Here is a 21,345-nt window from a genome sequence, read left to right as displayed (position 1 = left end):
GGACAGTAAATGATCATGGATACCAGCATTATCATACATCATCATGATGTATGAGATATTGGTTTAAATTTTGAGTAAATAAGGAAATTAAAAATGAACTGATTCTAAAAAATCTCTGGTTTGTCACCATGCCTGACACTCAGTCCTGACACTAAACTCTCTGCTTTGCCACATTCACTGAGTCAGGTTATTAGTAAATCCCTAAAAGCCTAAAATAACACCTCACTCTAGGTATGGCCATAGCCATTTATGTTGTAATATTTGCAAGTTGCAACTTTTCAAACTACTTCTTAGCCATTGCAAACAAAAATATATCCATGTAACAGTGGAGGAGTGACAAGTGAGTACTGCGAGTCCAATTGGAAATTGTGGTCTTAAATTGCCATTATTTGAAAATTAATTTCTGGTTTATTGTTAAATATCTGCCATTTATGTCAATTATTTAATAGCAAATCACAATGCTGTTGTCTGTATTGATCACCAGACTTTTTTTTATTGAGTTATTAATAGTAATAACTTATAACCATACGAAATGTAATTTACATTTAAAATGTGATGAAATTAGTGTTGTAGATACTACACTGTCTGCATTAGTGTATAGACAGTAGCAACTTTATTCTTGTAATATGCTATGTGTAGCCTTTGCAAGCTTTTCAAAAGCCTCTATGATATTTTTGTGTAGTTTATTATACATATTGACATTCTACTGAAATGATTAAAATAGTTAAAATAAAGGAAAAATTTTGAAATCTAAACTTAAAGTTACTTTTAAAATTAACAAAAAATGTATATAAAAATTTTTTAACTATATATTTTTTGAAATACAGCCTTCAGCAATGCTGTTTACCAAAATTTAGATGAAAAAAAAATTTGGATTTCCTTTGAACTTGAAATCTTCAATATAGCTCAAAATATTTTGTAGGGAAGCATCTAATTGCATCTGTGCTTTTTAATTGTCATTCAAATCACACAAAAATCAATACCAGGTATCTGTAGCCTTTAAGTTGAAATATTTAAAAATATTGACCTAGCTATCAAATTGTAAGGCTTGAAATATTTTAATTCAGATTTAATTGGCTTAGTTTGGTTATCAAAAGCTAAGTTTAGTTGTCAGGAGCTAAGTTGTCAAAAGCCAAGTTTAGTTATCTAAAGCCAGGTTTAAGTATGGTATTCATTTGCCAGGTTTAGTTATCTAAAGCCAAGTTTAGTTATCTAAGGCCAATAAGAAAATTGTTAATAATAAGTATGCTCTGGTCTTCAATCAAACTTTCATATATACAGATATAATGTTTCAGTTGGCAGTTAAGATTTCTCAGCAGTGCAAGAATTTCTAGTACATTGGCTGTGCCTAATACAGAACTGTGCAACTTTCTCTACTGGAATAAATTGTATACGGTAGCTGTTGAGGCATTTTTTATGTCCAAGAAAATTATTTTTACATTTTTTATAACTGTTAGCTGTTATTCACAAACAAAAGACAATTATATTTTTGAGGCAGGTTTTTAGAAAACCTCTTGTTCTAATTTGTTCCTACCCACAATGCTTCCAATACCTCATGCATGATCTACAGCCTTACTTGTACTTCTCAATGAACCTCTGTTATGATTATTGTTTCCATTCTATTTCAGGATACTTAAGTTTTTCATAGACAATCTCTTTTTAAATGCTAACAAAATGTTGAAAGAATATAGAATTTGCATGCCCATGACTGTTGAAGAGGTAAGTTTTATTGGAAGAATTAATAGACAGATCTTTGTATTGTTTTATGATCTAGTATTGTAAATAGGTACTATTGCAGCTTGTATTGTAATGAATTCATATCTCAACGATATATCACTGTGATTGTCATTGCTCCTAGGTATATATTTTATGAGATTTTTATCGTGTTGATAAAAGATAATTATTTTTTAATATGTTATTCCATTTGATGATGCAGCTTGCCAATTTGTTCTGTACAATATTTTATTCAAACTAATGCACAGACTTATTTGCAGTACCACATCGGCCAACTGTACATGATAGCTCGGCACAGTGCAGAACAAAGTGATGACAAAGGTGAAGGAGTTGAAACAATTGTCAATGAGCCTTGTGAAGATCCCAAGTATGGCAAAGGACAGTATGCAGAAAAAAGAATACATTTAACCAGGTAAGAAGTCTATCTGTAATATTACTTCAACAAAATAATAATTATATGCATGCAAACATTACTCCAACTATTGAATTCTTTCCTTCTGTGTAATGCATTTTAATCTGTTGTGTAGCTCAGAAAAATCCAACTATTGATGGCATTCTTCCTGCAACAATAAAAATATGTTATTGCTGCTTGCTGGTGTAATTCATCATCAATTTCTTCATTTACTTTTTATTGAATCTAATTTTCCACTGTCTTTTCACAAATTGTTTAATCTAGTAGCTCATTCATTTTTTACATTTCTGCTTGCACATCGTCATTATTACTGATTTTTTTCAAAGGATTGCTAGTAGGTATTCAGTGGGTGATGGTTATGTTATGTGAATACATATGAAAGGAAGAAGATAACTATGCTCTAATAAATAATTCAAGTCCATAGCAATTGCCCAACTGTTTGTGAATTAAAGACAGATTCATTAAGGGTTTAGCTTGCTATTATGATTAAACTTTTTTGAATATGTTTCCCCTTTTGCAGCAAACTCCCCTCTTGGATCCGCTCATATATGCCGCGATTCATCTATGTGACGGAGAAGTCCTGGAATTTTTACCCTTACACAATCACTGGTATGTAAATAACAATGATTTTCTCTGTTGAATTTGTTCTCTTTCACTTGTGACCCATCACTCATTTTTTTGTTGTTATTGATACCTTTTAGCTGAACACAAAAAGTATCAAATAAGTATTGTCTTGATCTTGTATTGCTATTTGAACTGACCAAAATACAGTGATATCCTTGTGTACCCTTGAGTCACTTATGTACACGTCTGTGCACAGATTCAATGTACATAATTAGCTATTGATGTATCATATATACTGTACTCACTGTTTGTTTTCACATGTACTGTTCTTGTGTATACACTCTTTGTGTGTGGAATGTGAATGCTGTTTATATTAATTTAATTGACATTCTTTCTTTGTGCATGAAATGGCACCTGCAGAATACACTGTAAGTACAACTTGTTGCAATGACGCCTTTGTTATTGCCTTTCGCTTTCTGTTGAATATTTTCCTTGAATAGAATATAAAATAAAGACAGTTTTAAAGTATGCATCTTTATAGTATGATATTATATTTATTTTATTTATTGCAATGTTTGATTAGTTCATTCTGAAATTGGTTTTCATTTAAACTGACGAAATATATTTATATGTCTGAATCAAACATAGGCAGCTAGTTCTTTGTCATTCTCATTTATGGTGCATTATAATATCATAAGATGTTCTTTGCTTTGTTGCAGTGTTCAATTATCCCCAAGTTCTGTGTGAAGATCTGGACGAGATACGAGAACAACAACGGCTCCAATAATAATGTAAGTACAGTCTTGTTGTCTATGGTGGGCATAAAACATCAATTTCCTGTTGGAAATTCAAAAACTACTTTTGAGGCAAACTTCATAATTACTATTGAGTGTCATATAATACAGAAAGTTAATTAAAGTTCACAATGATGATGGAAATAGCTGATGGCAATGGAACTAACTTGTTATCTTACAAGATAACACATGGGTACAGTACCCTGACCATCTTCAGTATTTTGTAATAAAGGTTCAAGTTAAATTTTTTCTGTGAATTCCATTTTCTGCAGTGAAAGTTACATTTTCCTAGTCTTTTGTGGCCAATACAATACTTTAGGCTGCTTGAATTAGTCAAATGTAAAGTAATTATGATGCCAAAGATAAAGCATTTTTTATAGGTGCATGCCGGAACATGTCCTGGAGAGACTGCCACAATAGATTTCATCGACATTGCCACGGATGAAGTGCGGCCTCACCAGTACAAGGAGGACGAGGTGTGTTGTTGGAGCGAGATTTGTTTGCATGTAGTGTTCACCAAATTTGAATTGTGCAATCTTTATTTATGTAAAATGTGTGCTCAACTCGAAGGTACTGCTAGATCTATCCTAAATTTTTTTTTCTATTAAGTTACTAGTTACAGTTAAAGGCATGATTACTGATTGATTAAGTTACAAAAGGCATGATTACTGTTAGCTTGTAAAGGAAATAATCTGTAATTTTATTAAAATTAATTCCAACCATTCTTCCTGGGTCAAGTTATCTTAAATAATTGATTAAGGCAACAGTAAGCACATATTGCTGATGCTAAGGATAACTAAGTCAATTGCCCATGTCACTGGAGTTGCTATTCAAGCACCCACTATTTGCTAGCCAAGTCCAACCTGCAATCTGACATTTGATACCTCATTGATGATCTTTTAGATGATCTTAGATATTCTTCTAAAAGATTAATAACGGCTGGGTTCAATTTTTATAACCTGCCGTCCCTTGCCCCGCAGGATCCTGAAAGTTGTATAACCTGCTGTCCCTTGCCCCACAGGATCCCTGCAAGTTGTATAACCTGCTGTCCCTTGCCTCACAGGACCCTGCAAGTTGTATAACCTGCTGTCCCTTGCCCCACAGGACCCCTGCAAGTTCAGGTCGGTCAAGACAGGACGTGGCCCCCTCAGCAGTGGCTGGCGTGACCAGGCAGGCCCCATCATGTGCTCCTACAAGCTCGTGCAGGTCTCCTTCCCAGTCTTCGGTCTGCAGACCCGCGTTGAGGACTTTGTGCACAAGGTCTTTGTTCTTTAATTGTTCTTATCACGCGCGTGTAGGAGGAACAGACGAGTTGTTATTTGTATGATATAAGATTAGCATTAAGTAATCATTACGCTTGTAATGATTACTTGATCATGCTTATTGTTTGAAGTAATCACGCTTGAGCATGGTGGTTCCTTGTGTTTTAAGTAGTAATGTAATAAGAGTACTGAAAGCAAATGTGATATTTAGCATTATCTGGTATTGCAGGCTGGGATTTCTATACACATTTTTCACTACATGCAATAACTCTTTGAGTGGAATATTGATGAACACTAGAACATTTTGTCACCCTAACAGGCAATAACTTTTATGTGCTTGATTGATGAACACTAGAACATTTGTTACCCTAAACTCAACGTGCAGGAAGTGCGCAACATCAACGTCTTGTCTCACCGCCAAGCCTTCGTGTGGATGGACGAGTGGCACGGCTGGACCATGAGCGACGTCAGGGCTTATGAAGCCCGCATGCAGGAGACCACAAACCTTAAGATCCGACAAGCTCTGGTGAGTTGAGTTTAAATGTCATCACTAGACACGCTCTTTGCATTTTAGATTCAATATCATTATTTAGCACGGTCTTGTAAGTTGACATTAAATGTGATCACTTGACAGGCTCTTGGCATTTTAGATTCACTATGATAACGTGATAAGCTTCTGTGAGTTGAGATTAAATGTGATCACTTGACACGCTCTTGTCATTTAAGGTTAAATATGATAACTGAACAAGCTTCTGTGAGTTGAAATTCTATGTGATCATTTAACACGGCCCTGTGTGTTCAGATTCAATGTGATCATTTAACACGGTCTTGTGAGTTGAGATTCATTATCCTATAAGATTCAATATACTTAAAAAGCTTGTGCGAGTCAACGTTCAATGTGATCACCCGATGATCACTTGTGAGTTTGTTTTCAATGTGATTTTTTCATTATTTCAACGGACTTGTTCTGTTGTGAGGAACCAATTCAACTTTAGATATTTATGACTAACTTCCTTCTAAATTTGATGGTTATTCAAAGGTTTTGGTACTAGTGCTCAAATAAATCTTCATCAATTTCGTGCATTGATAGTTTTACATCATAACCTGTAACTGAAACCAGTTAATATTTTCAGAAGAGCCAGGTAAGTGGCGAATATGAGATGGAGCTGGACGACGAAGGCAACGTTGTGAAGGAACTGTCGTCCAGTAGGTCGTCGTCGAGCGTCTCCACGCCGTCAACTGGCCGAGCCACGACGCCCTCTGGCGGCGCTACGACGCCAGTCTCAGCTGATGCCGCGCCTAAACAAGGCTCTTATTTCTCTAGTTTCTTCAAGTTGTCATAAGGCTGCGTGTGTCGGGGTCAGGACAGTACCAATTAGTCCGCTTCAATTCCTGATAACCATTGTGCAGTACTGTATACTGTGTATATGTAATGTATACTGTGCAGTACTTTATACTGTTTATTTGTATACTGTGCGGTAACCTGTACTGCACACTGTGTATATGTATACTGTGCAGTACCTCAACTGTCCAGCATTCAGCGCGCGCAGTAAGAATTCAGGTCTCCAGTCTTCGATTCAATCATGAGTGTAGCATCAGTGTTGGGTTTTGCCTGTAAATAGTTTGCACAAAGATAAACTTTCTCCAATGTTTTGAACTTACTAACTTCTGAATATCTCTCATTACTTAGACGGTTGTGTTGCGCGTGGTAAGCAATTCTTATCTTTAATCGTGTGTTCTCTGGACTTTAACATCACAAATATGATTTAACACGTTGACTCCGAAGTGGTACATATGCGTACCACGAAATGTATTTCTCCAGGACCTAGTGGTACATAATTTATGTTGCCTAAAATCGGCCAAATCCGAGAACAAAAAAGGCCGATAACTCAATATATACTATAGTTTATTTGTAGGTTGCGCTATAAAAATTCCATTTATTTTCTTTTTGTAGTATTTAACATTTAATTAGGTAGTACCCCTATCATAAATTTTAGCCGGACAACGCAATTGAGAAGAATAAATCACGGAATTTGTCCGGAAAACATAACCGTCTGGCAACCCTGTTTAAAAACAGTACAAAAAGTGAAATAATGGTGCAAGATGAAGCAATCGTAGTCAAAGTGTTAATCTAAAATTTGCTGTTTGCTGAGTTTACTTATGACTTTTTATCTGCACAATTTGAGTGACATATATAGTTTGATTTCATCAATGTCAAATTTCGTGTGTTAAATCTGGTCTCTGTATTAGAGTAACCAAACTACAGGGTAAATTGGCTGTAATTTGAATTTGTTATAAAGCGCCAACCGACTTTTCTGGCGGTAATGGCTGTAACTAGTGAGAGAAAACCTTATAATGGAATATATTGAAACGTTGAACGATCCTCATTGGCTGATAATTATGAGTTGGTATTTGATCTTTGGGGTAAAAGTATTTTATGTTGATTTATTAATGTTCTATTAATGATGTACTGAACAGAACGAAATGTTTGCCGCCTCATGGTTCACGAGCGACCTCATCTTTTTTTTATTAATTCTGTAGTGACCACGTCGGGATGTTTTCATAGGGCTTCATGAATGTTTTCTGCAATTTTTGCATTTTGAAAATAAGTAATTAAAGAAGAGAGAATTTAATAATTTTAATTGAATGGAGAGAAGTGGCTTCTTATGTTATTCTTTTACGTTGCGTCCGGTTGCGTGCCTGGGTAAATTGTTACTTACCTGCTTAATGAAAATATATTAATTAAAAACTAATTTTTTTTGGCATATTTTTTCGTGGAATTGTGAACGTGAAATGCTTCGTAATTTTGAAATTATTTTTTGCCTCATAAATAAAATATGGTCATCTCATCTCTGAATAATGTGTGCAATTGAATTATGTATGCGGTTATCTTAATAAAGCCGTGTACTTTAATCTATGTAGTGCGTAACAAACTGTACAAGATACTAACTACAAAGTGTATAAGCTTATTAGATATTGTGTGTAGCACTGATGGGCTCCTGCGACGTCATCATGCGGACCATGACAATCTGACAACGGCTCGTGCACCTCATCCTGCCACTCCAACCAGTGTAATGAATCTATTTTGAAATGATAAATATTCTGTGAGAATTATAACCATTATATGTAACTTTTTTTGAAATGATAAATATCCTGTGAGAATTATAACCATTATATGTAACTTTTTTTGAAATGATAAATATCCTGTGAGAATTATAACCATTGTATGTAACTTTTTTTGAAATGAAACATATTCTGTGAGAATTATCACCATTATATGTAACTTTTATTAATAAGCGTATTGCCTCTAGATAAATGTGTGTGTGATCTTACGAGAGGTTCCTGAATGTCATTTTGATGTAGATTTGACGAGATTTATTTCGTATAACTAAACGTACGACCAATAGTTCTGGAAATTTAAATAAGATGTTAAAATGAACGTTCTCATCTGGAAATTTAAATAAGATGTTAAAATTAACGTTCTCATGTGAAAATTTTAATAAGATATAATGAACGTTCACGTCTGGAATTTTAAATACAAGTCACGATCGCTTGTTTATTTTACGTATGTAAATAGATTAGGCTTTAATACAGATTGATTAGTTTTCGATGAACCAATATATTACTCGGTAGATTTTTTCATTGTATGTTATTTGGCATGAAATAAAGTGGGATATTTTATTGTTAATTGGTGAGGGACTTGAGGTGTGCAGTTGTTTAGCTTATCCACATCTTGCATGTAAATTATTTCATTATTTCTTGCATGTGGATTATTTCATTATTTCTTGCATGTGTATTAATTAAACTTCTTGCCAAGTTATTATTTAAGGTGCAGAGCGAGGCGTCTGGACCGCTGTTGCTTCAGATCCCTGCTTGTCCCGTGTAGCATTATACGTGCCTATCTTAGTATTGTCCGTGTTGTCGTCATGACATGACATCATCATGACATGACATGACATGACATCATCATGACATGACATCATCGTGACATGATATCATCGTGACATGACATCATCATGACATGACATCATCATGACATGACATCATGACATCATCATGACACGACATCATCATGACACGACATCATCATGACATGACATCATCATGACATGACATGACATGACATCATCATGACATGACATGACATCATGTCAGCTGCGTAGCCTATGCAGGCTTAGGCCTCCGTGCTCGACGGTATCTCCATGATGATTTGTACGACGGCTTCTGTAACTTTTGCTTCTCTCGGCCCGCGGGAAATTCATTCGTTATTTGCTTCTCATGGGCGGGCATTCGTCTGTCATTTTCATCGCAGTATCAGAGAAAAAAAGCACTAGTTTCTTACGCGTTGCAGCAATGCAGTTGTTATTTTGCCGCATGCCTCTAGTATTAACTAGGCATTTAGTGTTCATTTTAGGGCAAAAAACTAGTATGAAGCTGATTAAAATCGTTCAAGTTAAAGAAAATTATTTTAGTTCTTGTTCACATTTCTTTTGACTTAGCAAAATTTTCCCTAAAGCTTCTCATGAGCGTTACAGTTCGAGGCGTCCACCATATATTTGTGTGCTTGTATTAATAATTTAGTGTAGCTGTTGTGGCGCATGTACGACGAGTTGGAGTATATGTCACTGAGCGTAGCTCTAACTTTTTTATTAGTAATAATATACCTGGCCTCGGTGAGAGTGTAATCTGTGAGCTGAAGACCGTCCTAAGCTCTGATATTAACTTGAGAGTTCGAATGTTCGATTTCAGTGCCTGTTCTTTGTTGTGAAATATTTTAGCCTGATCTCTGTCCATTGCCATTACCCTTCCTCATGAGTATATGAGTTTACAACTCTAAATTTCATGCACTACCGTCCACTCTTTTAGCAAATGATGTCCAATATTCGCCCGGTTTGCAGTCATTCTTCAGAGATGTATATTTTGCCTTCAGTCCAGTCAATTACCGTATGATGTTCCTGGCTCCGTCGGTACAAAGTTGCATTTACTTGTTCGGGGATTATTTTGTGATCCGTATTGACTTTATTGTATTGTAAACATCCTAGCATTTGTTCTATTCATTCAGTTTTGAAGCACATCTCGTCGTGCTTAGAACTTCTTATTTGCAGAAAATATTCTATGTTATTTTTGATTGCTTGCCAGACATGACCGTGATGCTGGCGCACGACTGACAATATTGAGGAACATTACAGTTGCACCACAAAATTATTATTAATGACATACAGTTGATCAATTTTAAAAACAATTGCTTCAAAATTCTTCTTGATATAAATACATAAGAATAAGTGTCGACATGTTACCAACATATTTTTGCCAATGTTATATATTAGGAAATGTAGGGAATGGATTTTTATGTTTTGATGTATGCAGGTTGGCCTTGCCAGGGAGTTTTCGTCGTACAAAATGTAGATGCAGTATTGACGGGGACATGTGCAAACTGGTCGCAAATCTTATCTCCTTTCTTCAATTAGGTTCTTACGAGTACCGTATTATATTATATTTTCGCGGCTGTACGTCGGCAAAGTTTAATTCTATAATTGTAAAGCTTCATCGCGGTGTTCATTCTGGCTTCTGAGTGTTTAACAGAGTGTAGTTTTTAGCCGCAAGAAGGTGATTTAAATTAATCACGCTTCGTATTTTAGTTTGTCCCTATTAAGTTCATTTATCAGCTCTGTTCTCTCAGAATCGTGAAAAAAGCAAACGCTAACAATGCGATCACGCATCACAGTTCATCTTTAATTATCGCAATTTTAAACGAAATTAATTTCTGCAGACATTAAATGGACCAATACCTGTAATAAATAGAACTATTAGTGCCTTTGCTCCTAGTGTCGTTGCCTTTGAGCGACTGTTATGGATAAAAACAAGGGGATGTTTATCCTGCCTCTCTCCTCAAATAAAACAAGACGCAGGTGATGTGAACAGTGGTGTAGCCTGTATAGTGTTAGTGCATCGCATGCTTATTAGAGGTTTAGCTTATTCATAATGTCTAATGTTACTTTAAACATTTGAATGATGCCGGTCTATTTCGGCAGGTGACGAAGTTCTCGGGTAACGTCCTGACCGAAGATATTTTACGGTAATGCAGATTATTTTTACGACTAATGATATTAATTCGAGGCGATACGAAGCTCTTCCGTGATGTGTAGATTTAGGTCACGAATTGACGAATTGATTGCGGTCTCTGCACGATGGTGAGAACGAGACTTATGTTGACCTTTCCTTTGAGTTGCCTAGGCCGTCAGTATTTACGTACGGAGGATGTTCAACGGAATATTTTCCAAAATCAGAGTATTGGAAATGCACTGAGTCTAAAATCGCTCGTTAGCCACTATGATGCGCGCCTCTTGATTCCAGGTTCGAGGTAATTCAGTTGACTGAAGATTCTTTCTTTATCTTGTAAGCTGTCAAGATCTTGATGAGCGGTGCACACCTAGAGGCTTTGTTGGCGGGACTCCTTGTAACCATATTTGCACGATTTTCCTTCGAGTAAACGAAGGTCTTGTGTCTCGGATATCGTCTCCACACACGTGGTGTACACTGAATGGCACCGCGGCTCATTGGAATGAAGCATTAGGTTTCATTTGTCGCCTAGCAATTCAATTGAAGTGATTTTGGTGCCTGAAATCTAGGCTTTCATTTAGCCACGTGTTCCTCGTGTATACGTCTTGAGCGCACTCCAAATACGCTGTACTTGCCTTCCTCTATTGTGATCTAAATATTACTTTTTGGCGCTTTTCATGTCAAGAATGATATGTTTATCTGTCGTTTCTTATCCCCGAGCCTTAAGAAATAATTCTGGACCTTGTCAATTTCTATCAATACAATGATGTCAAAGCCTGCCGTGACTACAGCTCGTCTTTGTCCAGAGTTGAAGCTAGAAAAACGCGTTAAAATGACGTGTAAGCGGTAGATACGCTTCGTACTCGTGACCTTCCAATAAAAATACTTGATTCTTAAAGGTGACTTGCGGAACTAATTCACTGGAATAAAATTTTAGAGATTCTATGTAATGTCTTTGATTCTGGCAAAATTTGGAACATGTTGACGTATTAAGCCATATAAATATACATAATCCAGTTGTTTAATGCAACTAGGTTAATAATACGACTCAGTAGGTAAAAAATTAGATTTAAATAAAGTTAATATTAAAAACGAGAATAAAATAACGGCCGGCGCCGTAGTGGTTGAATTAAAGCTTTCGCCACAATTACAGCACATCCTTGTATTACCTCAGGTCAGTAATAACCTAATTGGAAGCAACGCAAAGAAAACGATAACACTTCTCTGTTCTGGGAAGCATTACTTAATGGGACCAGCGGCTGCTCATACACTTTAAAGTACATAGCACCCATTAAATCAGTAGCAGATGCTCTCAACCTGTACAACATTATTGAGTTTAAAATAAAAGAATTTATTCAATGAAACCTGCTGGCATTGCGTTTAATCGCTGCCTACACGAAAATTGAGCACATCCTAAGTTGAATGGCCGTCGTGGAAGTCAAAAACCGACTTTTTGGTAACCTGTCATATCCCATGGGCTGGTTTACTCCATCTATTTAAGCTTCAGTCATGTATTCATCATCACAGTTCACATATACAATAAGGATTCAAATTCTTATCAACTTGTCCATTAATTTGAAATGAAGCTGGTTCCACAAAAGCAACGCCACTTCGCCAAAAATACTTTTTTAAAGATAGCGAAGCGAAATTGCACAGTCACCAGAAATGCGATCTAGAGTCTGTAGCTTGATAACCTAGTTCTTCCTAGGTGCCGTGGTGTTTGAAGCAGTGCTTGAGATGAGCCCCCTAGTGTCTGTAGCTTGAGAACCTAGTTCTCCCTCGTTATCTAATTTATCTTGGTGTTTGAAACAGTGTTAGCGATGAGCCCTAGTTTCCGCAGTTTGATAACCTAGTTCTGCATAGGTGTCTTGGCGTTTGAAGCAGTGCTAGAGATACGCCCTAGTGTCTGTAGCTTGATAACCTAGTTCTCCCTAGGTGTCATAGTGTTTGAAACAGTGCTACTGTGTTAGAGATGAGCCCTGGAGTCTGTAGCCCCCACATCCACGGCGTCAACGCGATACGCCCTGTCCGAGAACTTGAGGGAGTTGCGTACAGACGCAGGGGAGACGCCTGCCACACACAAGGCTATCACGGCCGTCACCACGAGCACCAGCCACACCAGCGGCACCGTCACCGCGTATAGAGGGTTCAGCAGCGTCTGAAAATAGAATTATGTCATGAAAATAATACATTAGATTGCATTTTATTCATAAACAATAACACTGAATATTCAACATATTTAGTGCATTTTATTTATAAATAATAACATTGAATATTTAACATATTTAGCACATGTTTCTATTTCAAATTAGAAAACTCTAAGCTAATTGTAATAAATTGCAACGAAATTCTGGTTATTTTTAGTTGTTGGTGTGTGGAAAGTGCGGCACTATCATGATGGCAAGCGGTTGAGTTTATGGTAAGAGATAGTAATAAAAGTTTAATTTTTTCTTCCTTATGATATACAGAAAGTGACGCACTATAGCAGAGGCAAGCAGGTGCGACATGATCACATAGGCGATGAGGAGGTAGCGGCGAGTGTGCATGGCTGCGAAGAAGATGACGCCCCAACACACGTGCAGGAAGATGAACGCCAGGCTTGTGAATGTCGTCGCGATGAAGAAACTCTGCAGCAAACAAGAAATAACTTAATTAACATAAAAAGTTATTAAGTTATTAAATAACTTAGTAAACATTAGAGTGCGTTGAGCCTTAAATGTTTAGCTTAGGGACAGTTCTTCAGAACTTAGGTACGTATGTCAATATGGATGTTATACTCACAAATGTTGAGTGGTAAATATATAATCTACAAAGAAATCGGGATGCTTAGCATTTAATTGAAACTGTCAAAGGTTGTGATGGGTACATAAGAATAGCTCGCGTGAGGTGATTGTGCAAAATGCACAACAACGTGATTGTGCATAGAGTACAACCAGAGCCTTTGTGAGTGTTCTTTACTGCATTACATTACAATGAGCACACACTCAAGTTATCACGTGGTCACTTTAGGCTTGAATAACATAGAATTTTTAATCAGGTTAAAAAAATTAGTAACATCAATAGCCCAATTTGTTTATGCTTCACAAGTTACATTTGATGAATGATTATGTCATGTATACCAAACAAGAACACAGTGTCAGCAACAGACCGGAGAGTCACCATACAGGCCAACAGTCCCAGGCCCAGTCATGTCAGCAAGAACGTTGACCAGAGCAAACGCACCAGAGATCAGGCCGAAGCCCACGCCTGACACTGCAAGGGAAAACTTGCATGAATAGATTTAACAAATTTTTCCACAGACAGAGGTATTTTTTCCATAAGTGACATTCCATAAGGCTAATGCTATGTAATATTTAAAGGTTAATTAGGAGCAAAGCAGGTCATAACATAAAAAATAAACAAAAAATACTAATAAAAATCCTCGTAAATTAAATGCACCTTACCATAGGCCAAGATGTGCTTATTTTCTATTATTTCCAAATTATCTTCAGAAACTTTTTTGAGGCCAACTTCTGCCTTCCGTATGAGCATGAACCAGAGCAACCTAAAAAGAAATACAATTTAATATTAATTAGAGTGTACATGAATGTATTAGTGTGTATCCATTAGAGTTCAAATTCTTAATTATGGTAATTAGCTGCACCAAAGCTCCAAATCACGCACAAAAATCTGAATTCCATATAAACTTTACTTGCTACACAAGAGCCTACCTGTGGGATATATGGGTGTCAATGCCATTATTGTAAGGCAATTTTTCCACAACCTAGGCTTCAATTTTACAGCAATTTGTAATCTCTGAAACTATTTTTGTAAAATATTCAACATAATAATAATGACTCAATATATTACCTGAAGAATTCTTGGAAGAGCACAGAGAAGAGTGCGCCAAATGCAAGATAAGGTTGCAGTGGCCCCACAACTTTGTACAGCATGGATGAGAAGAGCAGTGACAGCAGCCAAAAGAAGGAACTGCAAATGTCAAATGTGAAATTAATAAATCAAATTTATATTGCAAACAGTGTGATATTAATAATCAAATGTATATCACAAATTACCTAAATGACAAACTAGGCATCAGTGATTTTGGCCTTAAACAATCTTTCATACCTAAATCTAGAATAAAAATTGACAAAAATTAAACAAAAATAACCAATGAATAATAACTGAGATATGAACTAATTATATGATGGAAATGGCAAAATTAAGAGCAAGATACGCCCTCTTCATTTAAATAAAATTATGTACATCTTCCACTTAGAAACGCAATAAAAAAAAGCTTTGAATAATACAGCAAGTTCTTCAGCAAGATAAACTTATATTAATTATTCAATAATAATGATGTTAATTGCCTCTCTCAAATACTGCCCAGCCTTAAATACAGGTACATAAAAAAGAGAAATTTAAAGATGCATTCATTGACTGTGAAGCAGTTGTTTGTTGCTGTCGTGTGCCCAAACCTAGAGTTTGGAAACGTTGTGTGATCACCGAAACTTGAAAAGGACAAAAATTTAATAGAGAGTGTTCAAAGACGTGCAACAAGGATAATTCCGGGCTTGAAAGGCAAGTCCTTTGAGGAAAGATTAAAGATTATGAAGCTTCCAAGCCTCAGTTATCAACATCTGCGTGGGGAACTCATTGAAGCATACAAGTATACTCATGGCTTATACAAGGTCCCCAATGGATTACTAGAATTTAAAACAAAAACCAACACCAGGGGCCACAGCTATAAACTAAAAAACTGCGTTTTAACACATCCATGCAACAACATTTCTTCTCGCTTTGAGTCACCGACATGTGGAACAGCCTCCCTGATAGCATCGTTAATGCTCCGAGTATGAACGCCTTCAAGAACAGACTAGACCAAACTATGCAGGAGCATAAGTGCAGTCTTGTCTTAAAATGCCTAGCAAATTACAGACCAGGCAATAAGTCCAGTAGTTATCTCAATCAATCGTCAGTTATAGAAAGATCAGGTTCCAAAGGCCGGATCCCTTGCAAATCAAGTCACAAAAAATTCAAGAATTGGCAACAGGCCATGGGCCTATTTTACCACGTTTTTCTTAGCTCGCTTTCGTGTCCCTCTGTCTGTGATGATCAAATCTTGCAATCAATATTTCACCAACTTTCCCGCTAGCTAGCGCTCTGAAACTTTTAGGGAAGCTCAGCTACCGATAACAATACAATAATCAATGATTTGTTGCACGTTTCCAGGCGTATATATTACCGAACCTTTCTTTATTACAGCCACGCACCCAGATAAATACGGGAACAACAATGTATCCCCTTGAATACAATTTTCTACAGAACTTTGAAAATAATTTTCTTTTGTGCATTTGCATGGCCAACTGAAATGAAATGAATATTATGTAGGATGGTTGACCTTTTTGCAGTAGTTATAAACTCTAAAGGAACTCACAAGCAGGGGTTGGGAACCTTTAATGCACGTCATCCTCGAGAGGATATTCGTGCTTAGACTGCGTATATCGATGATACGCTTTGTATCATCAATACGTACGTCGAGTCAAGTAAATTGGCTCGCAACAACGTTTTTCATGTGTAGCAACAGACTAATAAGGAGAAAATAAAATACTTAAAAAACTAAAAAGTAGAAAATAAAATGTATAAAAAAATTTTTAAAGACCACGTTTTTCATGTGGACTCAAAAGTAGAAAATAATTTTTCAGCAGCTACTGATCTCTGTTTGCTTTCATTCTCTTGGTCTTTTGTATTTCAGTTAAAATATTTTACAACATCTAAAATCTGAAATACAAAAGACCAAGAGAATGAAAGCAAACAGAGATCAGTAGCTGCAGAAAAATTATTTTCTACTTTTGAGTCCAAATGAAAAAAGTGGTCTTTAAAATTTTTTTTTTATACATTTTATCTTCTTCACTTCTATTCTATTCTATGTAGTGCCATGCTTTAAAGTCTGGTTTGCATAGTGACAAACCAGAGATTTTTTAGAATCAGTTCTTTTTTAATTTCCTCATATACCTAAGATTTAAACCAATTTCTTAAGAATGATAATGCTGGTAGCCTATCCACTATCCAGGATACCTTACTGGTGAGTGGTGACTGGTCTACTTCTACTATGGGACTCAAAAATGAACTTGAGGGATAGTCTAAAAAACTCTCTGCTCTGCCAATATAATAATAATAGCGGTTTCAGCGTTTAGTAGGCCATAAGCCTGTCGCCGATTCTTAACATCGCAAAACATTCACAGCTTTTTGCGGTCTCAAACTCGCAACTCACTGCTACAATTCTGCTGTGCTTAACCGCCTGACCTCCTTGCCAATTCTGTCCAGAAACTGGCGCACAGAGCTAGGATTGAACCCGTGCCTCTTTGCTCCAATCCTGGTACTCTGAACTGTGCCGTAAAATGGGATAACTTTGACCACTTTTTTTTTCAAAACAATGCCATTTTTTTCTAGATAAGTTAAACTTAAATTGAAACATGCAAAATACATGTCTATACTCTAGCTTTACTCACCAAAAATTGCTGGCTCCTGCCTCTCATAGCTTTGATGTAATTTTAAAAAATTGATGGTCTTTGTTACCCCAGCTCTTGGGGTTTCTTTGACCGGGTGGTAAAATCAATTTTATTTTTTGGTAAAATAACTCCAAATAACTCCAGGTTGTGGTGCATTGTAGTAAAACTCTTCTAGTTACATATGCAAAAGACAGATTTTAGGAAAGTGTCATAGTTTGCAAATGGGGGGTGCAGCCCCCCGATGGGCAAAATGTGACCACCTACTGGCAGCCGTGATGGGGTAACATTGACCGGTTTGGAAATTAAGTTAAAATGACCATATATAAGACTCTGTAGAGTCTGAAACATAAAGAAAAAAACATTAATAGGTGTATCAAAAATAAAATATGTTATATAGGTACCTATGGTAATTTTAACTTAATTTCCAAGCTGGTCAATGTTACCCCGTCATGGCTGCCATCAAGTGGTCAAAGTTACCCCATTGGGGGTGGCGCCCCCCATTTGCAAACCATGACACTTTCCTAAAATTTGTCTTTTGCATATGTAACTAGAAGAGTTCTACTACAATGCATCAAAACCTGGAGTTATTTTACCAAAAAATAGAAAAATTAGAGGGGGTACTCTGACAGGCTTTAAATAGCAAATAGCTCTTTTTCGTGGGTCACATTATTAATTTTTTAACCTATTAGATATGCAAACTTTTTAAATCTTTCTATTGTGTTACATAGCCTCAGTATTAGGCCTTTGATGGCCATTGACAAAATTTTTCTATGTCAAATCTTTTTTGAGTTTTGGGGGTTTTTGTTAAAAAAATGAAACGTCGTCAAAGTTACCCCGCCGGTCAAAGTAACCCCACTTTACGGTAACTACTGGGAGTCTGAGTACTGGGCCACCCTGCCCTGTAACCACTGGGCCTATGCAGGTTTGTTGTCAATATCTTGGGAATTTTATTAATTATGCTACAGTCAATCCATGGTCAGGAAGATGTGCCAGGTGCGCGGGAATTTATTTTGTCATTTTAATGACCTGCGCGGTGCGCTGTACTATGCTGGTAAAAAAATGTGCCATGCGCCGTACTTTAGAAAGCTAAAATAGTTTAAATATGGACGCGCCACAACGCAAATTACGCAATCGCACTGACCGTACACACAAGCATGTAGGTATCTGCATTGTGTTGTGGTTGGACATGAGTTAACTAGATTGCTAACGTGTCAACTCAGGTTCTAAGAGTCAGCACAGTTATGAATATTCATTCATAGATCACAATTCAATCTGACACGAATTACAAAACTAAAGAAGGCAACATGGCTCTAGATGTGCCATCGGTGCCTTCTAATGAATGACTGGAGTCTGGACTGGTTGCGGCAAGTAGGGTATGAGTCAACAGTACGAACCTGCATGCCAATGTTGGGACTACATTCCCGACATCCTCCCGGCCGGCAAAATTGACACGATCAATACCTAATATCAATGCGCGTAAATGGACTATACAAATTGGGTCAATACGGCATAATTACAAAGCGTTATTAAACTATGCAATACAAAATATGACTACGGAACTATGTGATATTGAATGGCATTATTCATGCAAATCTGTATCTATTAGACTTTTACATTTTAAGATCTGATGGAAGCAGCGAGTGTCCCTAACAATACGAGGATATATATAAAAACATTAATGATCTAGAAGCGGGCTTCGAAAAAAAAAAAACATTTCAACATGGCTCTAATTAAATAAAGATCATTACTTGTAGTATAATAAACATGAAGTCTCTCTATTAAAAAGTTATATTTCGTTGGTCATCAAAGATCAAAGTTTATATCAACTACGCAAGTCGAACTGACAATAATAAAATGTAAGACATGTCCGGGTTACTTCTGACTCTTCCGCTTGTCGGATACGGAACGTACGGTAATCGTAAACTGTGGCTATTATACATACGAAATGTAAACAGACGGTGTTCAGTGTTGCCCACACTCAGGATGATGTATGTTTTCGGTGAATTTTCCCGCGCATTTTCACTTTTTTTAAGCTATTGCTGTGCACAGTTGGCACAATGTAATGAAAATTGATTCTCTTCGCGCACATGTTCACGCAATCCCGGCCATCAATTCTACGTCGCGCTGCCGCGCACGAGCAGTTTGTGGAGGAACAGACGTAATACTCACATTACTCAGTACAGTATGCCTTTAATTATCTTTCAGTAATATATGATTTTTCTTGATACGGAAATTTGGTCAATGAGAAATCTAGAACTTTATTTTAGAAGAAATTTTCTCCAAAGTCATATGGCAACACTGAACACCATCTGTTTACATTTCGTATGTATAATAGCTGCAGTTTACAATTACCGTAAGTTCCGTATCCGACAAGGCGGACAAGCAGAAGAGTCAGAAGTAACCCGGACATGTCTTACATTTTATTATTGTCAGTTCGACTCGCGTAGTCAATATACTCGCGTATATTGTCGACTAAAATAGTAGAACTATTTTAGCTTTCTAAAGTACGGCGCAGGGTGCATTTTTTTACCAGCATAGTACGGCGCACCGCGCAGGTCGTTAAAATGACAAAATAAATTCCCGTGCACCTGGAACATCTTCCTGACCATGGAGTGTTGCCATATGACTTTGGAAAAAATTTCTTCTAAAATAAAGTTCTAGATTTCTCATTCACCAAATTTCCGTATCAAGAAAAATCATATATTATTAAAAGATAATTAAAGGCATACTGTACTGAGTATTACGTCTGTTCCTCCACAAACTGCTCCTGCGCGACAGCGCAACGTAGAATTGATGGCCGAGATTGCGCGAACATGTGCGCAAGAGAATCAATTTTCATTACATTGCGCCAACTGTGCACAGCAATAGCTTAAAAAAAGTGAAAACATGCGGGAAATATTACCAAAAACATACATCATCCTGAGTGTGGCAGTCAATTTGGACAGCTTATCCACAATGAATCCCTCAGAAATATTATTAATAAACATGACTCTGTTAAAGTAAAAGAAATTTTTCAACTCAGTTCAATGAACTTTACTCAGGTTGGTAAGAAAGTTACACCAAAATACAAAGCAAAGCCTTACCTGGCAACCAACATGATGACTCGAATGGGGTCTTTAGCCATGGTTATAATAAATAGAACTAATGGAGGCCCAAAGGTTATCATGCCACAGCCAAAAAACTGTGCCACAGTCATGATTTTAGTGCTTTAGTGGTTTAGCTACCTTTCAACTTTATCAAAATTATATCTAATCTGCACCAGCTTGATCAAATACATTGAAAAAAGAAATGGCAAAAAAAAATTTAGGGGTAATTAATTTAAAATTTAATAGGGTTCAAAATTTTGACTTCACTGTGGTATGATTCAAATGATAAAAATAGAAAAGGCCATTGTCAATGACACTTTAACTGTTCCTACTGTTGACTGTTGTGTTCAACACTCCAAGATTATTGATATGGCTGACTCTCTTTTCTTTATTGCTCGTTTTTATAGGTGAACTGGAAGCTATTCCGTTATTGAACAGTTCAACAGGGTTCTGCTGCTGACTCACAGTTGAGAAACAGTAAAAAATTTTAAGGAACAGTAAAAATTTCCGCCCTACTCTCAACATCAACACCGACTGTCTTCTTCTTTGGTTGCTGCTTAAGGGAGCTTTGGAGACAGGTCCATGTAGCCCCAAGACTGTAGGAGTTGCAGGTATCTCAGAGCTGGCAGAGAAAATAAACAGAGCACAGCAGAGACACACAGATGGTGTCTCATAATATACAATGAAGCAAAGAGTCCAGTTTTAGTTCATGACATCATAAACTTGAGGTTGCACTTACAATGATGCAAGGGGAGAGAACATTAAATCAAGTAGGTGTTAGTTCTATACAGAGTAAGAGTACTTCTTCAAGGTGAGCTGCTAGGTGGTTAGTACCTGGATATTACGTGGTACACAGGTGATTACAATGATTTCAGTTTATTAGTTGAGTGAAGGAAGGTAGAGAAAACCTCTACTATTGCACTTTGAGTCTCTATAGGGAAG

General features: G+C 36.7%; 2 protein-coding genes across 2 annotated transcripts; one reads left to right on the top strand and one right to left on the bottom strand.

Moving 5' to 3' along the window:
• Positions 1-1,628: 1,628 nt before the first annotated feature.
• On the top strand, positions 1,629-6,583 carry LOC108671387 (cytoplasmic phosphatidylinositol transfer protein 1). The gene is made up of 9 exons (XM_018158929.2): positions 1,629-1,719; positions 1,995-2,146; positions 2,667-2,755; positions 3,131-3,138; positions 3,430-3,501; positions 3,885-3,980; positions 4,609-4,764; positions 5,152-5,292; positions 5,900-6,583. The coding sequence occupies exons 1-9, from the start codon at positions 1,675-1,677 to the stop codon at positions 6,107-6,109; spliced, it is 969 nt and encodes a 322-aa protein (XP_018014418.1). The 5' UTR covers positions 1,629-1,674; the 3' UTR covers positions 6,110-6,583.
• Positions 6,584-12,692: 6,109 nt separating this feature from the next.
• Positions 12,693-20,897, bottom strand: LOC108671386 (gamma-secretase subunit Aph-1). Its single transcript, XM_018158928.2, has 6 exons — positions 20,401-20,897; positions 14,676-14,795; positions 14,270-14,370; positions 13,975-14,078; positions 13,307-13,453; positions 12,693-12,984 (listed from the first exon to the last, which is right to left on the bottom strand). The coding sequence occupies exons 1-6, from the start codon at positions 20,511-20,513 to the stop codon at positions 12,793-12,795; spliced, it is 777 nt and encodes a 258-aa protein (XP_018014417.1). The 5' UTR covers positions 20,514-20,897; the 3' UTR covers positions 12,693-12,792.
• Between the last annotated feature and the right edge of the window lie 448 nt (positions 20,898-21,345).

Source organism: Hyalella azteca, unplaced genomic scaffold, assembly GCF_000764305.2.
Source record: "Hyalella azteca isolate HAZT.00-mixed unplaced genomic scaffold, Hazt_2.0.2 contig4153, whole genome shotgun sequence".
NCBI classification, from domain to species: Eukaryota; Metazoa; Arthropoda; class Malacostraca; order Amphipoda; family Hyalellidae; genus Hyalella; species Hyalella azteca.
Note: the sequence above shows the minus strand (reverse complement) of the source record. Positions and strands in the feature narration are given on the sequence as shown.

What these genes read in the sequence shown, in the direction of transcription:
- LOC108671386 (XM_018158928.2), bottom strand. Translation starts at nt 20,513, where the DNA reads ATGACTGTGGCACAGTTTTTTGGCTGTGGCATGATAACCTTTGGGCCT. An exon ending in GTCATCATGTTGGTTGCCAG is followed by an intron (nt 14,796 to 20,400) that starts GTAAGGCTTTGC and finishes TGACATTTGCAG; the next exon opens with TTCCTTCTTTTGGCTGCTGT. An exon ending in TAAGCACATCTTGGCCTATG is followed by an intron (nt 14,079 to 14,269) that starts GTAAGGTGCATT and finishes TTTCCCTTGCAG; the next exon opens with TGTCAGGCGTGGGCTTCGGC.
- LOC108671387 (XM_018158929.2), top strand. Translation starts at nt 1,675, where the DNA reads ATGTTGAAAGAATATAGAATTTGCATGCCCATGACTGTTGAAGAG. An exon ending in AAAAGAATACATTTAACCAG is followed by an intron (nt 2,147 to 2,666) that starts GTAAGAAGTCTA and finishes CCCCTTTTGCAG; the next exon opens with CAAACTCCCCTCTTGGATCC. An exon ending in ACAACGGCTCCAATAATAAT is followed by an intron (nt 3,502 to 3,884) that starts GTAAGTACAGTC and finishes CATTTTTTATAG; the next exon opens with GTGCATGCCGGAACATGTCC.